Source organism: Schistocerca gregaria, chromosome 7 (genome assembly GCF_023897955.1).
Source record: "Schistocerca gregaria isolate iqSchGreg1 chromosome 7, iqSchGreg1.2, whole genome shotgun sequence".
Taxonomy (NCBI): Eukaryota; Metazoa; Arthropoda; class Insecta; order Orthoptera; family Acrididae; genus Schistocerca; species Schistocerca gregaria.
In genome coordinates this window covers 62,768,199-62,782,084 of record NC_064926.1, presented here as the reverse complement: position 1 = coordinate 62,782,084, position 13,886 = coordinate 62,768,199, and the positions used below count along the sequence as shown (strand labels likewise).

The 13,886-nt window shown below is 39.8% G+C and overlaps 1 protein-coding gene and 1 non-coding gene across 2 annotated transcripts in view; both read left to right on the top strand.

Annotated features, from left to right (window-relative positions):
• Positions 1–13,886, top strand: part of LOC126281692 (nuclear exosome regulator NRDE2) — a 163,645-nt gene that overhangs the window by 117,072 nt on the left and 32,687 nt on the right. Inside the window, exons 11-12 of the mRNA XM_049980860.1 lie at positions 1,748–2,025; positions 9,661–9,885. Coding sequence (XP_049836817.1) covers positions 1,748–2,025; positions 9,661–9,885 — 503 coding nt within the window. The remainder of the gene's footprint in view (positions 1–1,747; positions 2,026–9,660; positions 9,886–13,886) is intronic.
• Positions 8,004–8,078, top strand: Trnas-uga (transfer RNA serine (anticodon UGA)). Its single transcript has one exon. It is a non-coding gene; the product is annotated as a tRNA-Ser (tRNA).

The following is a 13,886-nucleotide window of genomic DNA, read 5'->3' as shown; positions in this document are numbered from 1 at the left end:
ATTTGTCTAAGTGAGGAGTTATCCCATAAGACATCAATGAAGGAAAATATGCAAAATATGTTAACTTACTGACTTTTATTTCCCCAAATTTGGGAGTTATTCGTATGCCAAAAGGAGCTGCACCTCAACTTTTAGCATATTTGCTATATAGTTTCTCTTAAGTTTTCATCAATATGCCGACCTAAAAACTTACAGTTTTCCACTCTTTTTATTATTTTTTTGTTGTTTTAGTAGGTTAATAAAAGATGGGATATTTTGTACAGTACAAAACTGAATGAATTTTTTTTAAATTTTTTTTCAAACTTTTTTAGCTAGTGCATTTCTTTAATAGTAGTCAGTAATTATAACAAAAACATAATTTACTATTTTCTCTGTTAATGCTTCTTTGCTTGGCTTCACACTAATTCTTGTATCAAGTGCAAACAGTATTAATTCTGCCTCCTGATTAAAGTAAAATGGCAGACTATTAACAGGAAGCAAGAACAGTAGTGGGCCAGGCTATCAAACCCTGTGGGTCTCCCAATCTAATTTCTGTCCATGCATCTGATGTGGTGTCTGGTAACTTTTTGCATAACGTTTCTTAAATAAGAACTAAACTAGGCATTTGCTGAATGACATATTACTTTGCTAATAGAATATTATGATTGATGCAATCAAATGCCTTCAATATGACACAGAAGACCCCAATTTGTGATTTTTGTCATTTAAAGATTTTAATGTGTGCTTTGCAAATGTATACAATGCTGACTATGTAGAATGGCCGTCAGTCATCATGACCTTTCTACTAGCTATCACTGTTCTGCTATTTTTCAGTTTTGCACTGTTTAGAGTGCTTAACATTAATAATCATGGGTGTATAAAAAGTCTACTAACCAAGCGGCAGCAGAACACACACGTAATAGAAGGTTATAATTGGGCAACCTTTCAGTGCCGGATAATTAGGCAACCTTTCAGTGCCGGTAGCTCCTGCTTCAGGCATAAGGGTTGAAATGGAAGGAAGAGGGGTGAAGGAAAAGGAAATATTGAGACAGAAGACATTTCTTCACAGTACCTTCTTCTTTCTAAACTCTGTTTTAGTTCCCCACATCTTTCATTTTCTTACCTGTCTATTTTTTGCCATCCCCCTCCCCCATCTGTTATGTACAATGCACATAGGTTTTCACTCTTATTAATTTGTACATGATATTTTAGTAGTCATCTCTGTCTTGCATATTACCCTGTCTTCCACCTTAAAGCTCTCATGTTTTCAAATCTTGTCCTGTGCAGTCCTGAATAATCAGTCTCTCCTTCTCATCCCGTCCAGTAAGTCTCCCCTGACCTGCAGTTCTGGGTGACTTTTCCAAAATCTACCCCTTTCCCTAGACCTCTCCAGTCCTTTTCCTTCACCCCTCTTCCTTCCATTTCAATTGGTCCGAGAGGTTGCCTAATTATAACCTTCTTTTATGTGCGTGATCTGCTGCTACGTGGTAAGTAGATTTTTTATCTATCGATATATATTATATTGTCAAAAATTGATTGTTCTCATTTTAACATTAATAATTGTCATCCATTATGATATTACAATCTGACTGACTCACAGTTGCAGTGAGAGAAACACAAAATTCTAACTTGGGCCTAACTTTAGTTACACATTATGTGCTTGTTTGATCAGTATTTGGGAGTATTTGTATGTCAGGAAACATGTAGAATTTGCTAATTAAGCCATTTATGGAGCAGTATTTGTCAGATTTTGATAATTTTCTTACAGGAGCGTTTTCGGAATAACCTCTCACTATATCGTGAATTTGCCCTTCTTGAACTGGATTTGGGCCACAATGATTCAGCCCAACGAATCCTTTCAAATGCTACTGAGGCTGCCTTCCCTGGCATGCCAGTTGCTGGGGTGCCAGGAAGCACCGAACGAGCGGCACTGATTGCCCTCTACAGGTCGCTTTGTGAAGTACATTTGGCTCGTGGAGACAAAGCAGGAGCTCTGGAAACTGTCCTGACACTTGCATCAAACCGCAGTGCCAACTTGCAACTATCGTAAGAAATTATTTGTTTCTTGAATGATGGCATAATATCTGCTTACTTATGTATTATGTTATGTTTGCATTTTGTTAGCTGATTGACTAAAGATCCATTGTTTGCACAAGATACTCTGTTCTCTTATTGTTGTTGTAGTTGTGGTCTTCAATCCAGAGACTGCATTGACGCAGCACTCCATGCTACTCTATCCTGCACAAGCTTCATCATCTCTGAGTAACTGCTGCAACCTACTTCCTTCTGATTCTGCTTAGTGTAGTCATCTCTTGGTTTCCTTCTACGATTTTTACCCTCCATACTGCCCTCCATTACTAACTTGGTGCCTCAGAACATGTCCTACCAACCAATCCCTTCTTCTAGTCAAGTTGTGCCACAAATTCCTCTTCTCCCCAATTCTCTTATTATTGTGTGTAAATAGTAAAATAAGTGACAGTCCTGCCTATATCAGTGATGTTGATTATCTTGTTCAAATTTGGTTTATAGGTCTCAAGATTAATTTTCATTGTACTAAAAGTGTATTAGAAATTATTTCTGTGACTACTTTATTTGTCAGCTTTTTTGCGCATATTTTGCAGATGATTGTGAAACATATACAGGATGAGCACAAAGTCTTGCCCTGATTACAACTATTTATTACAGAATAATTTACATTTGATGTAATAATTTACATTTGACATAATAATTTACATTTGGTGCTGTTACATAAGTTAGTGTTACTAGTTTTTTTGAAGACCACTTACGTTAATAAACTGAAGCGTGTGCTCCCTTGGTAGCTGGGAGAATGTCGAGGCAGTATTCCAGCTCCTGCCAGGTGTTTCGTAACGTGTTCTGTCACAGTACACACAGCAGCTTGTATCCTAGCCTTCAGTTCATCAACGTCAGCAACTGGTGTGACAAAGACTCTGTCCTTGATATAGCCCCAGAAAAAAAAATCAAGGGGCGTAATGTCTGGAAAGGTGGGTAATGTCCGGATTTGTGGATTGGAAGCAACCCTGCTCTCCAGACATCACACCCCTTGACTTTTTTTCTGGGGCTAATCATTTAGTAAGGTTAGTTTGCATGTTGAGGGATTTGGGGAATGATGGTGAGGCAAAGTTCGAGGTTAAGAAATTCTGGAAAGTTAACAGGGGGTGGTTTGGAGGCAGCGAGGGTGGATCATGGTAGGATAGAGGAGTGAACTGAGTTAGGCAAGGTTCAATATTGGTCTTTGATTGAGTCTGATTGGTGATGAAAAGATGTTTCCACTGTAAGGACTGGGAGAAGGAGAGAAGGTCTTTAACAAGCCCTGCATGACTGAATTTGGGAGTGGGGCAAAAGATGAGGCCTTTGGAAAAGACTGATATTTCTGTGGGGCTGAGGCTTCTAGAGGAAAGGTTCATGACTGTGTTGCGGGTCTGTTTAGGTTCCAGGTTCTGTGTGGTGGTAGGAGGGAGTTTTGGAGGGTTGGGTAAGTGTAGTAGGTCTGCGAGACAGGGTTTGTCAGCTATGAGGGGCCATGGGGGAGGTTTGGAGGTTGTTGTAGAGGTGGTGGACACTGGTACTCCAAGGTGGGAATAGGAAGTGAGCAGGATGGAGAGGTTTTTGAGGTGGTGGTGTCCGTGTTGCTCAAGTTCCTGCAGGTCCAAAAATTTCAGTGTGTGTTATGGGTTCCAGGAATTTGGGATTACATAGCAGGAGAATTTTGTGAATGGAGAGAAGTTACTGCAAGTGAGATTGGGCTTGGTTGATATGGTTTTGCAGGACTGTGTTGGTGAAGGCTAAGGATTGGCAGAATCTTAACAGGCGGAGGTCATTGTGGAAGGAGGGGTGGCAACCCGAGATGGGTAATTTGATGGTAAGGCCATTAGTGGTGATATCATGAGACAAGCAACAACACAGGAACAGTATGTGGGACTGGGATCTGGCTAGGGATAAGGAAATTTTTCTGTATTGACGCAGATGGCAAGAGTAAGGATCTATGGTGGTGCAAAAAATGCGAAAAATTAAGTAAAAAAGTAGAATTACATCTGAAAAATTATGAAAAAATATACCCAAATACGTGTGAAAAATCATAAAAAGGACAAAATGGATGCACAAGGGGAAAAAATGAGATGAAATTTGAAGAAGACAGTGATAGCAGAAGATGAAAACTCACTAAAATTGGCAAGAAGTCACAAGGCTCAAAGTAGAGAATAACTAATAATTAAGAAATATATGTTTGTTACTGTGGGTAGCAGGTTTGAGGGCAGATTAGCGTGAAGAATGGTGACGGCAGGGTGACTGGATGAGGTGGATTTAGTGGGTGCAAACAGGGATAGAACAGAGCAAGTGAGGGAGTTGGGAAAGGGTTCGTAGGTAGAGTTACAAGATTAAGTGGCACTGGAAAGGTGCGCTAGATAACATGTAAAAATATGGGAACTGATGCAGGGAGAGTGATTAGTTTGTTAATGGACCACCCTTTTGCTGAACATGCTGCCAAACATGATATCCCTCACCTCAATGACTGCTTCACAGCCTGTGCCATATGGGTCCTTCCCACCAACACTAGCTTTTCTGAATTGCACAGATAGGAACTTTTCCTGCAATACATCCTACATTCCCATAACCCTCCTGGCCTCAACCTTCGTTAGTTACTGTCCACACACATCCAGCCCCCTCCCTGTTCCCACTCTAGCACTACACAGCCGTCATTTCACTGCCACACCCAGTCTTTTAATTTATTTTTCTTTTTATTTCTCTCCTTTCTGCTACTTAACCTCCCACCCTACCCTCCCCACCTTCTCTCTGCCCTCCGTCTAAAGTGCAGCACTTCACTGTCATCCACCCCGACCATACTATCCCTCCATTTCCCCACCCCAGCCTCCTCCTCATCCCCACCCATTCGCCACTCCCATCATGCACTGGTGCTGCTGCCTGCAGTGTGGTTTCAGATGTCTGAACTGCAGACGTGTGTGCAAGTTGCATTTGTGTGAGCGTATATGTGTGTCTATTGCTGACAAAGGCCTTAATGGCTGAAAGCTATAATTGTGCAAATCTTTTTGTTGTGCCTGTTGTGACTCAGCATCTTTGCTATATGGTGAGTAGCAACTTTCCTTCTCTAATGTTGTTCAATTCCATCCTGGATTTTCCATTGTTTAATTTCTGAAAAAGAGATTTGTTAGCATGTAATAGTATAGGTGTAAGTGTTAGGATATCTTTTCTGAAAGTATTTGCTAGATTGTAGCCTTACATTGAAATGCAATGTGGACAGTGAACAGTATAGACAAAAATAGAAGAGGCACATTTGAAATATTATGCTACTGAAGAATTATTAGGTTTAATAGGGTAAATCGATTAACTGGTAAAGACCTGCTGAATCGAATTGGAGAGAAAAGTGCTTTATGAAACTTCCTGATGCCTCAGTGAATAGTGAATAGTGAATTTAGTTGTGGAGGGGAGTGTGAAAGTTAGAAATTGCAGAGTGAGACCAAGACTTGAATTCAGTATGCAAGTTCAAGTGGATTTAGGTTGCAAAAGTTATGCAGAGAAGAAGAGGCATGCACAGGATGTTTTAGGATGGGGAGCTGCATCAAACCAGTTTTCGGACTGAAGAGCAGAACTCCACCTTTAAGGAGTAGTAGCCATGCCCTCTCCCTCTTTCCCATCCCCTCAGGTCAGCCTGGTTCTTCAGGCACTGAATAGATAATAGCTAAAGTGTGGGAACTAGTATAGGATGATTTGTGTGTGCCATGCAAAGATATAGCCATGTTATGAGGCTACTTTGAGACACTTTTCTAGTCCTGCATATAATCATGCAGCTGTTAACTAATAAACAGAGATGAAAGTTTCTTTGTGAAGCAGAGAGAAACAGCGATTGTCTACTTATTGGCTGCTAGACAAGCTCTACTGTAGAAAGGCTGATGCATGTAAAGATATCTAGAGCACACAGTGAATATTAATCTGCTGGAACTTTAAAAGTCACCTTTAACATAGCAGGGAACAAAAAATGTCTAAGAAATATACGTAAATGAAGGAAAATCCATTCCATGGAGAAGAAAACAAGAACTGTGTGTAAGAATCAACTGTGGATTTTTGCAGACAATAATCATATTAAAACTTCCTGGCAGATTAAAACTGTGTGCCCGACCGAGACTCGAACTCGGGACCTTTGCCTTTCGTGGGCAAGTGCTCTACCAACTGAGCTACCGAAGCACGACTCACGTCCGGTACTCACAGCTTTACTTCTGCCAGTATCCGTCTCCTACCTTCCAAACTTTACAGAAGCTCTTCTGCGAAACTTGCAGAACTAGCACTCCTGAAAGAAAGGATACTGCGGAGACATGGCTTAGCCACAGCCTGGGGGATGTTTCCAGAATGAGATTTTCACTCTGCAGCGGAGTGTGCGCTGATATGAAACTTCCTGGCAGATTAAAACTGTGTGCCCGACCGAGACTCGAACTCGGGACCTTTGCCTTTCGCGGGCAAGTGCTCTACCAACTGAGCTACCGAAGCACGACTCACGTCCAGTACTCACAGCTATACTTCTGCCTTTTTGCGAAAGGCAAAGGTCCCGAGTTCGAGTCTCGGTCGGGCACACAGTTTTAATCTGCCAGGAAGTTTCATATCAGCGCACACTCCGCTGCAGAGTGAAAATCTCATTCTGGAAACATCCCCAAGGCTGTGGCTAAGCCATGTCTCCGCAGTATCCTTTCTTTCAGGAGTGCTAGTTCTGCAAGTTTCGCAGAAGAGCTTCTGTAAAGTTTGGAAGGTAGGAGACGGATACTGGCAGAAGTAAAGCTGTGAGTACCGGATGTGAGTCGTGCTTCGGTAGCTCAGTTGGTAGAGCACTTGCTCGCGAAAGGCAAAGGTCCCGAGTTCGAGTCTCGGTCGGGCACACAGTTTTAATCTGCCAGGAAGTTTCATATCAGCGCACACTCCGCTGCAGAGTGAAAATCTCATTCTGGAAACATCCCCCAGGCTGTGGCTAAGCCATGTCTCCGCAGTATCCTTTCTTTCAGGAGTGCTAGTTCTGCAAGTTTCGCAGAAGAGCTTCTGTAAAGTTTGGAAGGTAGGAGACGGATACTGGCAGAAGTAAAGCTGTGAGTACCGGACGTGAGTCGTGCTTCGGTAGCTCAGTTGGTAGAGCACTTGCCCGCGAAAGGCAAAGGTCCCGAGTTCGAGTCTCGGTCGGGCACACAGTTTTAATCTGCCAGGAAGTTTCATATCAGCGCACACTCCGCTGCAGAGTGAAAATCTCATTCTGGAAACATCCCCCAGGCTGTGGCTTAGCCATGTCTCCGCAGTATCCTTTCTTTCAGGAGTGCTAGTTCTGCAAGTTTCGCAGAAGAGCTTCTGTAAAGTTTGGAAGGTAGGAGACGGATACTGGCAGAAGTAAAGCTGTGAGTACCGGACGTGAGTCGTGCTTCGGTAGCTCAGTTGGTAGAGCACTTGCCCGCGAAAGGCAAAGGTCCCGAGTTCGAGTCTCGGTCGGGCACACAGTTTTAATCTGCCAGGAAGTTTCATATCAGCGCACACTCCGCTGCAGAGTGAAAATCTCATTCTGGAAACATCCCCCAGGCTGTGGCTAAGCCATGTCTCCGCAGTATCCTTTCTTTCAGGAGTGCTAGTTCTGCAAGTTTCGCAGAAGAGCTTCTGTAAAGTTTGGAAGGTAGGAGACGGATACTGGCAGAAGTAAAGCTGTGAGTACCGGACGTGAGTCGTGCTTCGGTAGCTCAGTTGGTAGAGCACTTGCCCGCGAAAGGCAAAGGTCCCGAGTTCGAGTCTCGGTCGGGCACACAGTTTTAATCTGCCAGGAAGTTTCATATCAGCGCACACTCCGCTGCAGAGTGAAAATCTCATTCTGGAAACATCCCCCAGGCTGTGGCTAAGCCATGTCTCCGCAGTATCCTTTCTTTCAGGAGTGCTAGTTCTGCAAGTTTCGCAGAAGAGCTTCTGTAAAGTTTGGAAGGTAGGAGACGGATACTGGCAGAAGTAAAGCTGTGAGTACCGGACGTGATTCGTGCTTCGGTAGCTCAGTTGGTAGAGCACTTGCCCGTGAAAGGCAAAGGTCCCGAGTTCGAGTCTCGGTCGGGCACACAGTTTTAATCTGCCAGGAAGTTTCATATCAGCGCACACTCCACTGCAGAGTGAAAATCTCATTCTGGAAATAATCATATTATGGCGCAGAAATAACAGAGTTAAAACAAAAGCTGCTCATTATGTTGAACTATTTGTATGTAAGTTAAAGGGTGAGCAAAATGACATCAATCAGAAGACACTGATGGGAACAAACATCTTTCCCAGAAATGAGTGTAATAAGAATAAATTGTGGAAATACTGCTTGTTGGAGAAATAACAGAGTTAAAACAAAAGCTGCTCATTATGTTCAACTATTTAATTTTATTGGGTGAATACTGCATTGTAAATGAAGATGCTGAGTGGAATGGTACAAGACAGCAGGTAATCAGTAACTGCAAATAGCTTAGTGTATTTGATAATTTTCAAGGACACCGTTGTTGAAAATGCTGAATGTTTGTAAAAAGTGAAATGTCATCACCTATGTGCCAGTATGTGCACATGGTAAAATATTTGCTACCACGAGACTATGACTGGCTGCGAACATTGTAATTCAAACCTTTATTGAAGATGAAACTTGTGTTAATTGTAGCAACCAGTTTCTATTTTCTATGTCTTGTTATTTGGTGTTGAATGCACACCAAAGCATAATTACACTTACTGCTTAATTTTTCTCATAAAATTTCATTATTAAACAAAATGTACAAAATATATAAGATCTTCACTTTCTTGAATGGTCACCCAACTGGGTCATTGGGAGCCTGTGGAATAAATGGAAGTCTAAAGGGAATGAGAGGTTAGCATTTGGCTATAATTATGGGATATTTCGTGGTACTATCACACATGAACAATCACTGTCAGAGGTTATTGTACAACATATGATAGTTAATTCATATTCTATAAGAATAGTTACCAGGACAAGTTTTGAACTTTGCTAAACACTATTCATTTATCAGATTTCGGTAACTGTATTTTATACTCAAAGGCTTATGGAAAATGGTAATAGAATTATAAATATTGGAAGTCATATACAATGCTGCAAATGAAGTTTGTAAAATAAAGGGAAATTCGTGATCTGATTAAATGTTGAAATATTTATGTGTGAACAACATATAAATATGGAAAATAGTGAATATAATTATCTTGCTATTTTAATTTGCATACACAGGAGCTGTACACATTTGCAAGCTATGGATGAGAACACATTGCACTTGCAGTTTAACTTGCCAGTCGTGAAATGTATTGTTTGTATTGCACTGTTTATTATTTTCTTATTTCTCTATGAAACTACTCATCAATCAGATTCAGAGCAATATTCACAGGAATAATAATAATAATAATAAAAAACATTAGTTGGAACATTGTCCTGGTTTTTGAACTTATCTTCCATGAAATTAGACCTGTAGCACACAGAATGTGCCTTTTGTAAATATCAGCCTCTCCTTTACAAAGACGAAATGTGGTGATATTATGTTACTTCTGTTTTGTTATGTAGGACACTTGTATATATTACTGAACAAGGTTGTGATTTAATAAAGACGTTGAAGCATATTACATATAAACAGTTACTCAACATAGGATTTCAGATGCAATATTTTTCAGAATTACAGAAGCTGCTTCCAAGTTCGTCCATATTGGTGCTGAGTTGCTGAATGATTCTCCATCTGGGGATACAGACGGGAGTGAAATTTTGTTGCCTGATGCTGCTGTAGACTGGGTAACATGCCATGCTTGGATGGTATACCTCACAGAGTCACCGTTGGCAGCGACTGCTCTCTTTGAAAAACTGATTCCAAAATTTGAAGGCTCAGGAGACCTTGTAACAAAGTGAGTAGCAGAAACTCAATACTCTGAAGAACATATACAGGAGTGATTAAAAAAATAGCAGATCTAGAGCTCTCATGATTGTAAAATTTCACAAGTTGGTTTAGAGTGTTGCTTAATTTCAGTGTTAGTGAACTACTAGAAGGTGATTAGCATCAGATTGGCTCAATCTAAGTTATAAGATGGCTGCAAACACATAATTATGATCAGATGTAGAACACAATGCAGTCAAAATTATGATTCTAAATGGTACCACAGGAACACAGATTTGTCCTCCTCTTGTTGAGGGTAAGGTCACAGAAACAGGTACGAGTTTCGCATAAGGAGAAGACAGAAATGATCAGCAACAAGCATGTACACCAATACTGATAATCTGTGCTATTTTGACTGATTTGCTGAGAGTAATCAACACGTTCAATTTTACAGTATGTCAAGTACATAAAACTGCAACCAGTCACTATTTTGAGTAGTTATATATTATTCAATGAACTGGTTTTCAAATCTTTTCAGGTTCATCTTCAGATGGTTTTTTGAAAGTTACATGTCTGTTTCTAGCATAATGCTCGTTGTTGGGTTATGTCAATATGGGCAGCTTTTTTCTGTTAGTGTCCATCTGCCTGCTTCGATTTTGCTGGCCAATTGGTACATCACTTCACACACTTTTCCACAATCTGTATGTATTTACACTGTGATAACGAAACTTTGCCAGTATCCAGCATGTGCTATACAACTGTTGCTTATTACAAAGTTGTGACATAGTCCTACTTTGCATAGAGATGTTATTTGTTTTTGTTTGCATGTATTATTTGCACAGGCAAATACTTTAATCAGAACTGGGGTTAACAAGAAAGTTCAAATTACATTAATTAATTAATTATTACATGAACAAAAATAAAGTGCTCTAATATCTCATTTGTATTCATAGATTAGTTATAATGAAGCCAATTTATGAGCAAATACTTTCATCAAGATTGGCATTAACATGAATGCCCAGGAATAAAATAAAACAGAGTTATAGTATTTGCAATGAAATGCACATGTTTGTATGACCATGAACTGTATGTTCAAATTTAAAAAACAACAAAATTTCAGATGAACTGCTAACTTATTTCCGTTCTCACATTAACTTGATCGGAATATTAGTAAGGGTAGATTCTGTTCATTTTAGCTAAAGATAATACCTATAAAAGTTATAGTATTTTTAATGAAATGGAGCTGTTTGTATGACCATGCACTTTATATTTAAAGCCAAGAACAAAAGTGGTAATATACATTAAAGTTATACTATCTGAAATGAACTGCGGCTGTTTATATGACTATGAGATTTAGATTTAAACCAATAACAAAATATCAAATGAACTGCCGACTTATTTCTGTTCCTACATTAACATGATCTGGAATACTAGTAAAGGCAGATTCTGTTTACTTCAGCTAGAAGTAATATGTATAAAAGTACTGATTTATGTTAAGAGTAGAGGGTTTCATAAGAAATATACTACAGGTTTTATTCTGTGATAGGGTATTTACACTGACACAAGTGCAGTTAGGATATAAAGAGAGGGATAGGGGAGGTTAGAGGAGAGGGGGGGTTAGGAGAGAGGGCTGGGACGTGGTGTAAGGTTTGTTGATTCATTACTTGTTTTGAACTAGTAAGTATTTGAAGTTCTGAAGGAAAAATTTGTTTCTCAGTTCAGTTTTGTCATTGAGTAAGTAGTCAGATGATGCATTTGTGTTGATAAAAGATTTCAGTTTCTTCAAGAAGGTCAAGTATCATGTCTTTGTTGGCAAAATGAAGTATTTGGTTCAGGTTGTTAAGACAGAGTGCATCTATGTGGGTGGTTGTTCAGCAGTTAGTTGATTTAATTTTGTTGTATGGATTTGTTTATATGTTATAGCAGGATTTTACCCACTGCTGGAGGCAACTGATGTAATAATTTCTGTTTCTTTTTGTCTTTCAGTTGTGTCCACTGGGATTTTAAACATGGGATTAACCATTGTTTTGAAGAATGCTTTTTTATGTTAGTCTGGGTGGCAAGAGGAGTTATGTATGGCAATACTGGTGGTTGTTGGCTCTCTGAAAATTTGAATTTTATGCTGTTGATTTTTATTTGAGATTGTTAAATCAAAATAGTCAATGTCTTCTGCTGTTTCATGTTGTCATATGTGAATCAGATTATATTAACAAAAACTGTGAATTCTTCAGAAATAATAACATAAAAGAAATAGCATATGACCTGACTCCCAACTTCTGAGATAAAATTACAAAGTTACTTAAAAACTGCAACTTCTTGTTTGGTGTTGAACCCATCAGCACCAAATAGAGATCACAACCTAAGATCCATAAACCAAAATGTCCAATATGTCCCATTGTGAACTCCACCAATAGTCCAAGGTATAAAATTACCAGAAAACTTAATGACGTTAACCACAAGGCGTATGCATTTGAAAATAACTTCTCCATCAAAAACAGTTATGAGCTCATCAGTAGCATAAAAGATATCCCCATTCCAGACACCGTTGAATTTGCATCTCTTGAAATTCTCAACATATATACAAACATACCTGTCAAGGGAATCATCAGTATAATAAGAAATAACATGGGACAATGCGTGGAGCTGAAATCTACGAACTCATAGATTTCCTGGAGCTTATATTATTACACAATTATTACCTGCTCAACGACAAGTTTTACATTCAGGAAGTTGGATTGGCAATGGTTAGTAGTCTTGCAGGCTTGCTAGCAGACATATATTAACAATCTCGAAAACAGTCTTTTTAGATGCCAAACCCAACTGACAGATAAGCTGCTTTATTACAAACACTATTCTTATGACACTCTCATTGTGCTCAATGGAACAACAAAAGAAATAGAAAGTCTAGCCAAAGAACTTAATAAATTACACCACAAAATTCAATTCACTGTAGAACATGAAACACCAGAAGGCATTAACTATCTTGATTTAACAATCACAAATGAAAATCAAAAGCATAAATTTCAAATTTTAAGTAAGCCAACAACCACCAGTGTTATCATACATAACTCCTCTTGTCATCCAGATCAACATAAAAAAGCGTTCTTCAGAACAGTGGTTAATTGCATGCTTAAAATCTCAATGGACACAAATGAAGGACAAAAAGAAACAGAAATTATTAAATCAGTCGCCTCCAGCAATTGCTACAAACTTGCTATAATAGATAAACTAATCCACAGAACAATATTAAATCAACCAGCTGCTGAACAACCACCCACAATCAAGAAGACCATATTTATAAGCCTGCCTTTCTAGAGATTTCTCATCAAATTGCCAACCTCCTGAAGACATGCAACATAAAAATAAGCTCCTTCACCAACAAGAAAATACAAAATAAAATCATACACAGCACCACAAACACTATACAACAGTATCAAAAGACAGGTGTACACAAGCTCATTTGCAACTCATGTCCAAGCTTCTACATTGGACAAACTACTAGAAGCTTCAAAAAAAGATTTAAACAATGGAATGCAGGCACAACAAAAAGACTGTCACAAATAAGCTTTCGGTTAGTGTGGCACCATCATCAAAAATCGCACACACACACACACACACACACACACACACACACACACACAACTCAACACTCACATGACTGCAGTCTCGCAACTGAAACCACACTGCGAGCAGCAGAACCAGTGCATGATTGGAGTGACAACTGAGTGGGGGTAAGGAGGAGGCTGTGGAGGGGAGGGCGAGGGATAGTAGGGTGGGAGTGGGGGATGGGAAGTGCTGCTGGGAGCACCCAGGGATGAGGTGGTGAGAGTGTAGGGCAGCTATGTGCAGTCGGGAGGTTAAATGGAGTGCAGGGGAGACTTTGGGGGGTAGGGGGGGGTAGTGGAAAAGGGGAGAAGTAAAAAGACTGGGTGCGATGGTGGAATGAGGGCTGTGTAGTGCAGGAATCTGAACAGGGAAGGGGAAGACTAACAAAGGTTGAGGCCAGGAACGTTATGGGAATGTAGGGTATAT